The following is a 16,571-nucleotide window of genomic DNA, read 5'->3' as shown; positions in this document are numbered from 1 at the left end:
TGATTGGACCAATCAAATTTGACCAACTGAATAGCACAATTGGGCCAATTATATTAGACCAATAGAATCGCACGATTTAACCTAATTGCATAAATGGACCAATCAGATTGGGCTAATCGAATTGCTCCATTGGACCAATCACATCACATTAGACACTTTGCACAATTGCACCAATCAGACTAGACTGATCACATTGCACAATTGGACCAATCTCATTGCATGATTGGGTCAATCTGATTGGTTTAATCTGGTCTAATTGTGCAATTCGAATTTGTCCAATTTGAATGGACTCCATTCACCCTGTGACTGACTGTGCCAAGTTTGAGGACCCTACCCTTAACAGTCTAAGAATGGCTGTAGTTAGAATTTTCCCAAAAATTGAATGGCTGAAATTTGATTAACTGTTGTAGGCTCTGTCCATTTTTTCTAAAATATAACCCGAGTTACCCAGTGAACAACTCTGCAAAGTTTGGGGACTCTGGCTTGAATCATGTGAGAATGACAGCATTTGAAAATGTTCCCATTGAAGTCAATGGGTGAAATCTGATTGGATGTTTTTTGCTGCATCCACTTTTTGAATCCACAAAAAGTAACCACATAGTTCAGGTTGAGCACATGACTATGTGACCCAAGTTTAGTGAATTTAGCTTTAGAGTTGTGATTGCGATAGTTTACATGTTTTCAATTTTTTAAAGTCTATGGAAAAAAGTAGGAGTTTTATTGGGCAGAGGAGCAGTTTCACAGTGGCAGCATCAGCTCCTTCCCCTGCCCCTTTGTCCTCTCACATCTGTCAGCATGGAGGAAATATACAGAGAAGCATATGTCTATGTTTGTAATCTCCCCCTCCCTGCTGAGTGTGTGTGTTGTGTCTCTGGCTGTAATTGTAGCCTGTGTCACAGCAGCAAATACCAGTGACACAGCATGCAATAACACACACACACACACTGCAGGAAAGGAGAGGGTACAGATGCACTGGATGGGTTGCCTTGCATTTTTTTCTCCCTGGGGACAAACATGAGAGGAGAAAAAATCTATTAACCCTTCGCACGCTCGCATGCAAATGTTCAAACAAATGCATTCACAGATTCACTCATCCAGGCACCACTGATATCCCTACAGCTAAGTTAAAAGCCGGGGTCTTAGTTCACAGAAGAATGCATTCTTATGCTTAGTCACCTACACTGCGCAGAAGTACCCAGGTAAACATAGGTGTCCTAACTCTGGCCCTGTAACATGCATAGTGCACACATGCAAACATTCATTGCATCAAACCTATCAATGGATTAGGAGCACACATCCTGATGTCCTCACCTGGGACAGATAGCGCATCTTACCAATCGCACAAGGGAGCTAACGTAATGTATCCATACGCATCATGCACATACACCAGCATAAGCTGTGTGCATGCTGACAAACACATACAGGGGAAGGAGGGGGTGCACTGAATATAAAACCCTAGCCACAGGGGTCAGTAACAAGAAAAAAATACATATATCCAGGCACATCGCCTTTAATTAGGACATTAAATAAGTTATTATTCATTGCATCAAACCTATCTAGGGATTCGGAGCACACATTTTTTGTCAGCATGCACACAGCTTATGCTGGTGTATGTGCAAAAGTGCAAAATGTAAAACCTTATTGTCCAAGGATCTAAATTCAAAGGAGGTATAACAAAATAACAAATCTACATGATAAAGACTTACAGCAAGGAGTTTTGAATCAGGATGCTTTTAGTGATGGCTAACATGGTACAATACTCTACTGCTACAAAATATACATAGGCCTCACCAATTTCAGACTATTTTTTTGCAAAACACTCGGTTCACATTTGCACAAAAAAAGATCCAGATCCTAACAGAGGTGAATGGATCCTATATTAATCAATAGGATCCATTCACATTGCTCCATTAGCTCTGTTTGACACATTCCGCTGAACGGAGCGGGACCGCAAGTTTGGGGAGGCTGCAATAATTCTGGAGCGATGGACTTTTTGCATTGACCGTTTGCTAATGAATCAAAAACTGATGCCAAATAGAAACGGATCTGTGATCAGTTTTTGACGCATCCAGTGTGAACTAAGCCTTGAAGCATTTCCTGAAGCTATATAATGCTGCTCATAGAAAATGGCACGGGATTGCATTATTTCACCATGGTGTTTCTAGTAAACATGTGCACCATCAGAATAATGCTCTGGTATGCCTGTGTTTGACCTGTAGTCTTGGAATGATGTTTTATTATCCCTGTGCAGGCAGTGACTGAGCGATGGGATTTGTGGCTAATTTATGAGGCAGTAATGTCAGTGCAGGATGTTCCTGTAATCCAGACACAGTACTGTCCCTCCACAGCTACATAGAAAAAGACTTTAGAAAAGTACTTTGTGTTCCAGGGTTCTCTCACTTACATGGTACACCCCCTGAGGGTAGTGGCTTCACGCCTGCATACCAGGGCCCCTCAGAGAAATTGGTGCAGCAAATGGAAAGCTTGTTGGCTTTTGTTATCATGAGATACATAATGCTTGCTAGTCAGCATCCCTATCTGTAATGCGTCAGTGATTGCTGAAATGGGCATGAGGTGGTGGGCATTTCCAGCAAAGATTCATTCAATTAAAACATGATGTGACCTGCTATCCTGATAATCATGCTTTTGCAGCTGTTACTTGCATAAACTCTTATTTGTTTTGCTTTGATTTATTTATTGGGAATTGTTGTCAGTTTTTTTCAGTGACTGACAATGCTCAATACAGTAGTCTGGGCTGTATCTTAGCAGGGGAATGATACACTGAGTGCCATCAACATCAGGTGGAAGTGAGTCCACAGCAGTTTCTATTTACAGTATGTGGCATAGTGGTTAGCGCTGGGTCCCCGGTTCAAATCCCAGCCAGGTCAACATCTGCAAGGAGTTTGTATGTTCTCCCCATGTCTGCGTGGGTTTCCTCCGGGCACGCCATTTTCCTCCCACAAACCAAAAACATATAGATAAGTTGATTGGCTTCCCCATAAATTGGCCATAGACTACGATGCATACACTACACTACACAATTAGAGATGTAGCGAACGGTTCGCCGGCGAACGGTTCCAGGCGAACTTCGGGGGTTCGCGTTCGCCTGCACCAGGCGAACTTTTGCGGAAGTTCGATTCGCCCCATAATGCACTATGAGGGTCAACTTTGACCCTCTGCATCACAGTCAGCAGGCACATTGTAGCCATTCAGGCTACACTAAGCCCTGGAGCCCCACCCCCCGTCATATAAGGCAGCTTCCGGCGGCCATTACAGTCACTCGTCTGCCTGCTATTAGACAGACTAGGGAGAGCTGCTGCAGACTTGTTCTTCTAGGGACAGATTAGTTAGGTTCTTGGCTGCTTAGCTTGCTCCTGGCTGATTGTTATTGCTTTTATAGCACCCAGCAACAGCTCTTGTCAGAGCTCATCCTGTACTTTTTTTTTTTTTCTGTGTGTCAAACTGACACCTTTGTTGCATGCACAGCATTGCTAATTGATAGTGTGTGTGCCACGGCCAGCTGCCCAGTACATTCAGTGACTACCTGTGTGTGTGACAGGGAGCTGCACATTGTACTACCCAGTACTGCATATACCCCAGTACCTGTTGTGTATACTTAACCCACCTCATCACTGCATATACCTAGCGTTGTGTTGAGTGAACCCAGCTCACTGCATCTAAATACCTGTTGTGTTGAGTGAGAACCCACCTCGCCACCTCACTGCATCTAACTACCGGTTGTGTTGAGTGAGAACCCACCTCACTGCATCTTAACCACCCTGGCGTTCTGATAAGATCGCCAGGGCGGCTGCGGGAGGGTTTTTTTTAAATTTAAAAAAAACTATTCCATGCAGCCAACTGAAAGTTGGCTGCATGAAAGCCCACTAGAGGGCGCTCCGGATGCGTTCTTCTGATCGCCTCCGGCGACCAGAAGTAACACGGAAGGCCGCAATGAGCGGCCTTCCGTGTTTCACTTACCTCGTCGCCATGGCGACGAGCGGAGTGACGTCATGGACGTCAGCCGACGTCCTGACGTCAGCCGCCTCCGATCCAGCCCTTAGCGCTGGCCGGAACTGTTTGTTCCGGCTATGCTGGGCTCGGGCGGCTGGGGGGACCCTCTTTTGCCGCTGCACGCGGCGGATCGCCGCGCTGCGGCGGCGATCAGGTAGCACACGCGGCTGGCAAAGTGCCGGCTGCGTGTGCTGCTTTTTATTTCATTAAAATCGGCCCAGCAGGGCCTGAGCGGCAGCCTCCGGCGGTGTTGGACGAGCTGAGCTCGTCCAGACCGCTCAGGTGGTTAAGTACCTTCACTGTTCAGTGAACCCAGCTCACTGCATCTAACTACCCAGTACCTGTTGTGTATACTTAACCCACCTCATCACTGCATATACCTAGCGCTGTGTTGCGTGAACCCAGCTCACCGCATCTAAATACCTGTTGTGTTGAGTGAGAACCGACCTGGCCACCTCACTGCATCTAACTACCGGTTGTGTTGAGTGAGAACCCCCCTCACTGCATCTTAAGTACCTTCACTGTTCAGTGAACCCAGCTCACTGCATCTAACTACCCAGTACCTGTTGTGTATACTTAATCCACCTCATCACTGCATATACCTAGCGCTGTGTTGCGTGAACCCTGCTCACCGCATCTAAATACCTGTTGTGTTGAGTGAGAACCGACCTGGCCACCTCACTGCATCTAACTACCAGTTGTGTTGAGTGAGAACCCCCCTCACTGCATCTTAAGTACCTTCACTGTTCAGTGAACCCAGCTCACTGCATCTAACTACCCAGTACCTGTTGTGTATACTTAACCCACCTCATCACTGCATATACCTAGCGTTGTGTTGAGTGAACCCAGCTCACTGCATCTAAATACCTGTTGTGTTGAGTGAGAACCCACCTGGCCACCTCACTGCATCTAACTACCGGTTGTGTTGAGTGAGAACCCACCTCACTGCATCTTAAGTACCTTCACTGCCACCGTAGCGCCATCAGCCCAGGGGGGCTCAGCGGTTTGGAAATTTTTTCACATGTGTGTCTCAGATCGGAGCAAAGCCATCTGTTGTCTCTGCCAGCAAAAATTGAGCCGTGGAAAAGCCAACTCTCACGTAGGGACAAGTGCCTTACGAAGGCACCTGGAGAGAAGGCACAAACAGCTATGGCAAGAACACCTGAGGAAAAGCAGCACCCCTCAAAAGACCAGCCACCCTCCTTCTCCTCTTCCTCCTTCAGGTGCATCGTCTTCATCCACTTTCTCCCTTGCACCTTCACAGCCACCCTCCTCCACACTGCCTCTTCCCTTCAGCGGTTCCTTCTCCTCTGCCCACAGCAGTACCCAGCTGTCCGTGAAGGAAGTATTTGAGCGTAAGAAGCAAATGTCTGCCAGTCACCCTCTTGCCCGGCATCTGACAGCTGGCGTGGCGGAACTATTAGCTCACCAGCTATTACCATACAAGCTGGTGGAGTCGGAGGCTTTCCGTAAGTTTGTGGCCATTGGTACACCGCAGTGGAAGATACCAGGCCGCAATTATTTTTCACAAAAGGCCATACCCAAACTGTACCGTGCAGTTGAGAGGCAAGTGGTGTCATCTCTGGCACACAGCATTGGGTCAAGGGTCCACCTGACCACGGATGCCTGGTCTGCCAAGCATGGGCAGGGCCACTACATTACATACACAGCCCATTGGGTCAACCTGGTGACCGATGGCAGCAAGCAGGGAGTACGTGGCTGCGCAGCAGACCGACTTGTCACACCTCCACGGCTTGCAGGCAGGCCTCCAGCCACCTCCTCTCCACCTTCTACCACCGCTTCGCTGTCGTCATCCTCCTCCTCCTCCTTGGCTGGTGCCTCTCCAGCTACACAGCCCCAGCACCCCAGGGCCTATGCTGCATGCCAGGTACGACGGTGTCATGCAGTGTTAGACATGTCTTGCCTGAAAGCGGAGAGTCACACTGGAGCAGCTCTCCTGGCTGCTCTTAACAAACAGGTGGAGCAATGGCTGACCCCGCACAAGCTTGAGATCGTCAACGTGGTGTGTGACAACTGCAGCAATCTGATTGCGGCGTTGAATTTGGGAAAGCTGACACACATACCCTGCATGGCACATGTGCTGAATCTGGTCGTGCAAAGATTTGTGTCCAAGTACCCAGGCTTAGAGGACGTCCTGAAGCAGGCCAGGAAGTTGTGTGGGCATTTCAGGCGCTCTTACAAGGCCATGGTACGCTTTGCGGACATTCAGCGTAGAAACAACTTGCCGGTGTGACGCCTGATTTGCGATAGCCTCGCTGGAATTCCACCCTGCTGATGTTCTCTCGCCTGCTATACAATACAATACAATAACATTTCTATAGCGCTTTTCTCCCATAGGACTCAAAGCGCTTAGGCTCTCTCAGATTCAGTAATTAGTAGGATGAAGTATTCACACAACAAAAGTTATATTTCTGCAAATGCCAGACTGAACAGGTGGGTTTTCAGTCTGGATTTAAACACGTCCAGGGATGGAGCTGTCCTGATCTGTTGAGGTAAGGAGTTCCAAAACGTAGGGGCAGCATGACAGAAGGCTCTGGGACCAAAAGTTTCCAAGTGGACTCTGGGTATGACTAGATTATTAGAACCTGTTGATCTGAGAATGCGGGGATTGCTACGCAGCTGCAACATATCTTTCATATATCCAGGGCCTAAATTATTCAGGGATTTAAATGTCAGTAGGTCACTAGACCAGGAGAAAGCCGTCACCCAGTACCTGTATCATTACAGTACAAGGACACAATCTGGGAGGATGGGGATGTTGTGGCCCAACAACTGGACACTGATGCGAAATGCATGCAGGGTCATGGAGCCCTTTGAGGAGGTGACCAAACTGGTGAGTCGTGATGAGGGCACCATCAGCGACTTGATCCCCTACGCCTACTTCCTGGAGCGTGCCGTGCGTAGAGTGGTGGATACAGCTGTGGAGGAGCGTGAACGAGAAGAGTTACGGCAGCAGGAGTCGTGGGAGCCATTTACACACGAACACGATGTTCCCACAACACCTGAGGCAGCACAGAGGGGGGAGGAGGAGGAGGAAGAAGAGGAGTCGTGTGGGGAAGGAGAGGAGTCAGACTCTGATGATGGTGATGATGAGGAAGGTGTTTCTGTGGAGGAGGAAGAGGCGGCGGTAGAAGAACAACCGCGGCAGCCGTCACAGGGGGCTTCTGCTGCTCCACGTTCCCGTGGTATTGTTCGTGGCTGGGGGGAGGAAGAGGAGTTGCGTCCCGTCACTGAGGAAGAGCAAGAGGAGATGGAGAGTACGTCTGCATCCATCTTTGTGCAGATGTCCTCTTTCATGTTGTCCAGCCTGTTGAGGGACCGCCGTATCAAAAAACTGAAGACGAATGACCTGTACTGGGTGGCCACGCTACTAGACCCTCGGTACAGGCACAAAGTGGCGGACCTCTTAACAACTCAACAAAAGGCGGAAAGGATGCAGCACTTGCAGAACAAGCTGTCGATGATGCTTTACAATGCATTTAAGGGTGATGTGTAGAGTTGAGCTGAAATTTTCGTAATTTCGCATTACTATAATTACGCATGCGAAATTTGCCATTACGATGCGAAATTAGCGTAGCGAAAATGCCATTAAAATCGTAATTGAAAATACCGTAAGCGTAATTTTCAACGCGAAATTTCGCGTTTCGTTCATGCCGTAATTTCGCATTAAACGCTACCGTAATTTCGCGTTAAACCGTAACGCTCCGTATAATATAAAAAAGCCGCCGACTTTAAGGGTTAATAGCAAAGCCCCCTTAAATGCTAAGAGCCTCAAATTTGGAGAATATATTAAGGAGATCAGGAGGAATAAGAGGAAAAAAAATTTTTTCAAAAAGACCTTATAGTTTTTGAGAAAATCGATGTTAAAGTTTCAAAGTAAAAATGTATACATTTAAAAACCCGCCGACTTTAACGGTTAATAGCAAAGCCTGCTTAAAGTTTAGGAACACCAAATTCCTAGGGTATATTAAGGGGATCAGTGGGAATAAGAGGAAAACATTTTTTTTCAAAAAGACCTTATAGTTTTTGAGAAAATCGATTTTTAAGTTTCAAGGGCAAAAATGTCTTTTAAATGCGGAAAATGTCCGTTTTTTTTGCACAGGTAACAATAGTGTATTATTTTCATAGATTCCCCCAAGTGGGAAGAGTTTTACTTACTTCGTTCTGAGTGTGGGAAATATAAAAAAAAAACGACGTGGGGTCCCCCCTCCCAGACCTCTTTAACCCCTTGTCCCCCATGCAGGCTGGGATAGCCAGAATGCGGAGCACCGGCCGCGTGGGGCTCCGCACCCTGACTATACCAGCCCGCATGGTCCATGGATTGGGGGGTCTCGGAAGGGGAGGGGCAGCCAAGCTTTCCCCTCCCCCTCCGAGCCCTTGTCCAATCCAAGGACAAGGGGCTCTTCTCCACCTCCGATGGGCGGTGGAGGCCGCGATTTCCTGGGTGGGGGGTTCATGGTGGAATCTGGGAGTCCCCTTTAAAAAGGGGTCCCCCAGATGCCCACCCCCCCTCCCAGGAGAAATGAGTATAGAGGTACTTGTACCCCTTACCCATTTCCTTTAAGAGTTAAAAGTAAATAAACACACAAACACATAGAAAAAGTATTTTAATTGAACAAAAAACATAACCACGAAAAAAGTCCTTTAATATTCTTAATTAACCATTAATACTTACCTGTCCCTTTAAATAAATGATCCCACGCAATATCCTCGGAAATGTTCTATCAGTTACAATGTAACAAAGTTATTGCAATGTAACAACTTTGTTACATTGTAACTACGCCGCACCCGACGTCACTCACCGCCGCCGCCGCCACCGCGTCTGCGCTGCAGGACCCGACAGAGCTCTGAGCTATATAGCTCAGAGCTCTCTAAGCATCTTTGTATTTGGGCTCCAAGGAGCCCCATTGGTCCTTAGCAGACCAATGGGGTTCCTTCTGATTTGAAGGAACCCCATTGGTCTGCTAAGGACCAATGGGGCTCCTTGGAGCCCAAATACAAAGATGCTTCTCAGAGCTCTGAGCTATATAGCTCAGAGCTCTGTCGGGTCCGTGCAGGACGCTAAGTCCCCGCTGGCTCCGCTGCCCTCCCCGCCTCTCCCACATGTCACCCACATGTCACCCACATGTCACCCACATGTGGGTGACATGTGGGTGACAGATGTGGGCGGGGTGGACAGCGGGAGCTGCGGGGACTTAGCGTCCTGCACGGACGCGTATGCGGCGGCTGAGCGGCAAGTGGCGTCGGGTGCGGCGTAGTTACAATGTAACAAAGTTGTTACATTGTAATAACTTTGTTACATTGTAACTGATAGAACATTTCCGAGGATATTGCGAGGGATCATTTATTTAAAGGGACAGGTAAGTATTAATGGTTAATTAAGAATATTAAAGGACTTTTTTCGTGGTTATGTTTTTTGTTCAATTAAAATACTTTTTCTAAGTGTCTGTGTGTTTATTTACTTTAACTCTTAAAGGAAATGGGTATGGGGTACAAGTACCTCTATACTCATTTCTCCTGGGAGGGGGGGTGGGCATCTGGGGGACCCCTTTTTAAAGGGGACTCCCAGATTCCACCATGAACCTCCCCCCCAGGAAAACCGTTAAAGTCGGCGGGTTTTTAAATGTTTACATTTTTACTTTGAAACTTTAACATCGATTTTCTCAAAAACTATAAGGTCTTTTTGAAAAAAAAAAATTTCCTCTTATTCCTCCTGATCTCCTTAATATATTCTCCAAATTTGAGGCTCTTAGCATTTAAGGGGGCTTTGCTATTAACCCTTAAAGTCGGCGGCTTTTTTATATTATACGGAGCGTTACGGTTTAAGTTTAACGCGAAATTACGGTAGCGTTTAATGCGAAATTACAGCATGATATGACTGTAATGCGAAAATTACGTGAAAATTACGCTTACGCGAAATTTCGCGAAATCCTTCTTCATTACGATTATGTACTTACGGCCATAATCGTAATTACACTAATTACGCGAAATTTCGCAAAATCGTAATTAGGTCATTACGCTCATCTCTAGTGATGTGGCTTCAAAACGCAATCAAGGTACCACTGGCAGTAACCCTCCTCCTCCCAAGTCCACGCAGGCAAGGACAGGACGCTCCAGCGATCTCAGGGTGATGTCGGACATGCGGACGTTCTTTAGTCCAACTCCTCGCCATAATCCTTCCGGATCCACCCTCCAACAACGCCTGGAGCGGCAGGTAGCCGACTACCTGGCCTTGAGTGTGGATGTAGACTCTGTGAAAAGCGACGATGAACCCTTGGACTACTGGTTGCGCATGCTTGACCTGTGGCCAGAGCTGTCCCAATTTGCCATACAACTTCTCTCTTGCCCTGCCGCAAGCGTCCTGTCAGGAAGGACCTTCAGTGCAGCTGGAGGCATAGTTACTGAGAAGAGAAGTCGCCTAAGTCACGACAGTGTTCAGTACCTGACCTTTATCAAGATGAATGAGGAATGGATCCCGGAGGGCTAATGCACGACCGAAGACTAAGTCAGTCCCCACACACAGCATCTCTGCCTGCAGGCCGCTTGACTGCCTTCTCCGCCACCACCAACAGGGTCCAGGACTCTAGGCGGATTCCTGAATTTTTAAGGCCGCTGCTAGCAGCGGCCGCTACACTAATTTTTCTGGTGCGTGTACATGCCTGCCTAATTTTTCTGGCTGCACTGCGGGCGGCTGCAACAACAAAACAAAAGGCATGTACATGTGCCCATCCCCCTTCATGATCATTACCTTGCCGCGGTGAAGGGGCTTGCGCATCACAATGAAGCAATGACCGCCGGCTATTTGAGTGTCTCGGGTGGGGGTGGCACACAAAAGATAATAAGGTCGTTGCTTCATTGTGGTCAGACCAAATTTGATCAGCTGGACAGTCACTGTTGTTCTATCATTGAGCTACCACAGCCCGGCGACCATATGGGCTTGAAAAACGCCACGGCCTACACTCTGGCCACGGTGCACACCAGTCCAGTACGGCCGTCACTACGCAAACAGCTGTTTGTGCTGTGTTACACAGTGAGTTTGGTGTGTCAGTGTGTAGCAGAACTCTAATTACACTCCCTGATTGATGTATACCCATGCAAGACGTTTTAAAGCACTTTAGGCCTGCAATTTAGCATTCAATGTGATTTCTGCCCTTAAAATGCTGCTTTGCGTCAAATCCAGATTTTTCCCCGGGACTTTGGGCATGTATCCCACTCCGCCATGCCCCCCTCCAGGTGTTAGACCCCTTGAAACATCTTTTCCATCACTTTTGTGGCCAGCATAATTTTTTCTATTTTTGAAAGTTCGCATCCCCATTGAAGTCTATTGCGGTTCGCGAACTTTTCCGCGAACCGAACCTTCCGCGGAAGTTCACGAACCCGGTTCGCGAACCGAAAATCGGAGGTTCGCGACATCTCTATACACAATGCATACATAGACATAAGACTATGGTTGGGATTAGATTGTGAGCCCCTCTGAGGGACAGTTAAGTGACAAGACAATATATACTCTGTACAGCACTGCGTAAGATGTTGCCGCTATATAAATACTAAATACTAATTTTAAAAAAATATGTTTTTATGTTGCTAATACGCCTTATACAATGAAGTGGTAACTGAAGTAGTTGACCTGGATTGGTGTTCAAAGCTGGTTACAGCTTCCAATGGAAAAAGATTTATATGTGTGAAGCATAAAATTAAAACCCCCACAGGGGTGGGAATATTGAACAGAACACGGAAGGACTAGTAGGGAGGCACACAACATAAAATATTTAAAAACAGGTTAGAAAGTAGTAAGTGTGGGCCGTACCATCAATGAGATGCCGGACAATTAGTTTAGACTTTATTCAAATTTGTACAAAGACTACGCATTTCACAGCTTGCAGGCGTTTCTTCAGGTCAATAAAAAGTGCTATGTCCGCAAAGGTGACCAGCTCTGAGCACCCATGCATAGGCGCACATAGCTCCTTACCTTTGCAGACATAGCACTTTGAAGGTAAGGCATACACGTTCAACTTTACAACTTCTTTTTAACCAGTTTTTAATTATTTTGAGTGCCTCCCTAGTCTTTGTTCCCTACCCTTCATAAACCTCATTGACAGGGACTCTTCTTGGTAGTTTTTGGTGCTCCACATCAATCGTTATGTATAGCATACTTCTGGGGCCCAATAAAAAGCATCTGTACTGGGGAGCATAGCTCCTAAGCTACAACACTGGATGGCCAGAATCTAGAGTGTGTGAAGCACAAAGTAGTATAATGAGATAATGGAAATGGAGTGGATGGTGCATAAATCAGTCTGTGGAGACAATGGGATTGAATGGTTTATGCAAACCGTATTTTTTATTATTTTTATTTTTGTACTAAGCCAACTGTGCGATAGTATTAATATTTGCTCCATTCTTGCTTGCTCTTAGCCTTGCCAAATCCTGTTAAAGTACTGTATCCCCTGAGCTCCTAACCTTTCTGTGTTACGGTAATTTGCAGGTGACAAAAAATGAGTCCCCACAATCATGGCATTACGCAAGTTACAGTTGCCATGTCTGTAGCAACCTGTTTTGGCATTCATAAAAAAGTGATTGCATTCTTAGGGCCTGATGCACATACCACCATTAATATTGCCATTATTGCAGGCAGTGCATGCCAATATCACCAGTACAAATGCCAGCAGAGTACAGTGCTCTACGCAATTGGGACACATGGTAATGTAAGCATTGCTATGATAATGTGCACTGCGCAAGTTTTGTGACATGCAATACCATAGCAACCCTTGCATTACCCATGTACCGCAAGTCGTGCAAGTTGCACAACACACGGCAATATTACTGGCGGTACGTGCGTCAGGCCCTTAGACACTACCTACCTTCTTACAGTTTTAGTGTGACTTTAAGATGTTATATCGTTTTCCAAGGTTGTTTTTTGTTTGTTTGGGTTTTTTTTATGGACACTACTTACTGTCTCCTTTTGTTTTTGTTTTTCATTATCTTATGCCTGCAATACTTGTGTGGTATATTGATTTTTGTATAGCTTTATAAAGGGGTCCTTCACGATTTTGAAACTTTGGATATGAAAATGGTTTGCTGATGACTAAAATTTAAAAACTTATTGATACACTATAAGTGTGCTTACTAGAATATTTTTACTTTTGGACTGTCTGGTCACACCATCCTCCTGCTGATTTACAGCACACAAGTGCTCCCAAAGTTGTGTGGCTCTGTATGGCGCATGTGTTTAAATTACATCAGAAACAAGTATGCAGCTAATCTGCATAGAGGCATAGAAAAAAAAGATTATTTTCATTGTGTGAAGCAGATAAGTAAATATTTGCTATCTGTCTATAATATATTATATAATATATTATATTATAATATTTGCTATGTCTATCCTATCTTCAGACACTTTGATAGAATTGAACAGCTTAACCAGTAGACACTGCAGAAAAGTTATTGTGTAGAGTTGTTTTTGTTACAGTGTCTGACTTAGTACAGTTGCAATGTCCTTTATTACACAACAATATTGAACAGAAACTGCATCTGTCTGTACTTTTCTTCCAGGGGACTGTCTGCTGGATGCACCGGGTATGTCTCTGGAGCTTCCTGACGATCTTCCAGGAACATCCGCTCGCTATAACTTGGACAATCAGTGCAGACAGGTGTTTGGCAAAGAGTTCCGCCACTGTCCTGACACCCGGCTGGAGGACACCTGCTCCCAGCTGTGGTGTAAAATTGAAGAGGAACATGTCTGCCACACCAAAAATGGCAGCCTGCCCTGGGCTGACGGAACGCCATGCGGAGGGGGCCATGTGTGCAGTGATGGTGATTGCCAGAAAGAAGATGTTGTTGTTAGACCTAAGGTAATTTCATGTTTAGCTGCACTGCCATTACACATCTGCTCATTTACCAAATGTATAGTTCAAATGCTTCCCGATCATTCACCGCAACAGTACCATGCTGGCACGCACTTATTGCTAAGTAGAACAGTCATCTTTTTTGTTTTTAGAGAGATACGAAACTAAATCAGCATCTTGGAAATCTCATCTGTATGTGTTATTATCTTAGACTACCTTTTTCTGTATCTTGCTGATCACATATTCACCTGTGCTTACTTACTACGCACCTCATTTTACTAGTCCCCTTTATTACCCAGACGAGGTCTATTTCATGATGCTCAGTGCTCTAGCTGATGTGTCATGTAAAGTGAAGTGCTCATTTCTCTGTTACTTCTGAGCCCTTTATGTTACTTCCTCTTTAGACAGAAGAAGCTGAAGCTTGTGAGCAATGTTTTTTTCCTATAGAAAGAAAGAGGTACTTTTTAAGTCAAAATATTAGTGAAATTTAGCAATGATCATGCATGTCCCATTGATTAATGTGAAAAAAAAACTTAATTAAAGTAAACCTGGGAAAAGGGTTAAAAGACTTCCATGCTCCTTACAGTGCATGGCCTCCTCTTGCCATTGTAACCACCATTCGGGATGTCCAGGGCGTTTGCGCAGTCTATCTGTGAGATCACTCTGTATGCGCTCCCGCATGGCTGTATATAGCAACTGTCGCTAGGAGAGTCCTGGACATGTGTAGTTCCATTTGTTTTTGAAGTGAGTATGTCCAGGATGCTCTCAACCAAAGCTGTTGTGCACAGCTATTCAGGAGCACGATTCACAAGGGCATGCAGAGTAGACTGCACATGCGCCGTGCTCCAACTGGTTACAGTCGAAGCTACGAAAGGGGGCTAAAGCGGCAAAACAGAGGGGAGGCCGGACACAATAAGGAGCCTAAAGGTGTCAGGAGAGCCTATACATCGCCTAGGTAAGTATAATTTTTAACTTTTCTCCCCCCAATGTACAATGTAAATACATTTTTATAAAGAGCAGCTGAGTCTCTCAGAATTAAAGATTGGGATCTGTACAGCACTCTGTATGCTACAGTTTAGGAATAATGTTCCTTAATCATGAAACTGCATAGAATTTGGGAATTTCATTATCTATAGAACATGACATCATTACATGATTCAGAGAATCTGGAGATCTCACTGAAAACCAATATTCAGATAATCCTCTGTACACACGTGACAAGACCAAAAGTCAAAATTGGATGGCATGATCTTTGGGGACAGCAATGCATTAAAAAGAGACACAATTCAGTAGTGTAAGTAACTTCATGGACGCAAACATTTATGAAAACTACTGTCTCTAAACATAGTTTGTCACTGCCTCCCCAAAAGCAGGTTAAGGACTTCCGGTTTTGGCGCCTGTATGAGTGGACGGAGTTAGTGGAGCTCCGCTCTGGTTCGCCCCAGCACTGAGCAGCAGCCCGCAAAACTGCCGTGAGAGTCACACCGGAGGACAGCAGATACTCCCCAGAGCCACTACATCCCAGATGGAAAACTATATTACGCGCTCGGCGAATAAGGGAGGAATGCAGAACCCAGGGACACAGGATCCAAGATGGCGCCGAAGAAAGCACAACGCGCCAGAAGCCCAGACAAAAGCCCACACTTAGGTGACTGGGATATGGATAGTGGGGAGGAGGACACAGAGAGGCCAAATACGCGGAGGGATTCCAGGGACATAGCAGCAGAAGTTGCTAAACTCATTAGCCCTGATCTCCAGCATATCATGGAAGGTGCAGTTAAAAATCCCTAGGCCCAGTGACCAGACAACTGAAAAAACATGCAGGCAGACTTCAAGAAGCGGAGAAACGTATAACACAGCTAGAGGCAGATTTAGACAGCTCTAACAGAAAGCTTGAAGCCTCACAGAAAACTCAGAAGTATTTCCATGAAAAGCTAGAGGATTTAAAAAACTGATCGAGGCGCAATAACCTGCGAGTAATAGGCCTTTCTGAAAAACACACCTCGGGAGACATAGATGACTTCTGTGAACTGACACTACCAGAGTTACTAGGCATACCAGGTCCATGCAAGGCAGAAAGAGCCCATCGTGTAGGACCAGCGAGAAACGAAGAAAGTAACAAGCCCCCTCGCATAGTGATGGTCCGGTACTTAGACTTTAAAGATAAACAACGCCTGTTATCTGCCTTTAGAGCACGTAAGAAAGAACTGTTCTATGATAACCGCCATATACTAATATTCAACGATTACTCTGTAGATGTCTCTAAACGGCGCCAGGCCTTCAGCACGGTATGCACCGAGCTGGTGAAAAGAGGACTGCGATTCGCCTTGCAATAGCCTGCCACCCTTCGAGTAACAGGCAGGGATGATGAAACATATAATTTTAGGGACTGTGGAGATGCCAAGAAGTTTCTCTCTCAACCTGCGGTTGCGGCAAGGTCCCCTGGGCGTTCTTCTCCTCAACAAGATCAAGCAGAAGAAGAAGAAACTTAAACCTCTCATTTTTCATTCAACCGGATTGCCTGACTCCAGAATCATTAAAATTATAACATGGAATGTTAAAGGTTTGAGATCCCCGCTAAAAAGGGCGCAAATACTACGGCACTTAAAAAAACTGAAAGCGGATGTAGCGCTCCTACAGGAGACACATCTAGGGGTTAATGAAATCAAATGCATGGAAAAGAATTGGGTAGTCAAA

At 45.9% G+C, this 16,571-nt stretch overlaps 1 protein-coding gene and 1 long non-coding RNA gene across 3 annotated transcripts in view; one reads left to right on the top strand and one right to left on the bottom strand.

Annotated features, from left to right (window-relative positions):
* Window positions 1–16,571, bottom strand: part of LOC137521305 (uncharacterized) — a 114,606-nt gene that overhangs the window by 41,177 nt on the left and 56,858 nt on the right. The window lies entirely within an intron of this gene.
* Window positions 1–16,571, top strand: part of ADAMTS8 (ADAM metallopeptidase with thrombospondin type 1 motif 8) — a 117,947-nt gene that overhangs the window by 50,483 nt on the left and 50,893 nt on the right. For both annotated transcript variants that reach the window (XR_011022088.1, XM_068240391.1), the window contains exon 5: window positions 13,582–13,880. Coding sequence is in view for 1 of the 2 variants with exons in the window: in XM_068240391.1 (XP_068096492.1) it covers window positions 13,582–13,880 (299 nt within the window). In the remaining variant the exon portion in view is untranslated. The remainder of the gene's footprint in view (window positions 1–13,581; window positions 13,881–16,571) is intronic.

The sequence above is a fragment of the Hyperolius riggenbachi genome, chromosome 6 (genome assembly GCF_040937935.1).
Source record: "Hyperolius riggenbachi isolate aHypRig1 chromosome 6, aHypRig1.pri, whole genome shotgun sequence".
Lineage (NCBI taxonomy): Eukaryota > Metazoa > Chordata > Amphibia > Anura > Hyperoliidae > Hyperolius > Hyperolius riggenbachi.
This window is presented reverse-complemented; position numbering and strand designations above follow the sequence as displayed.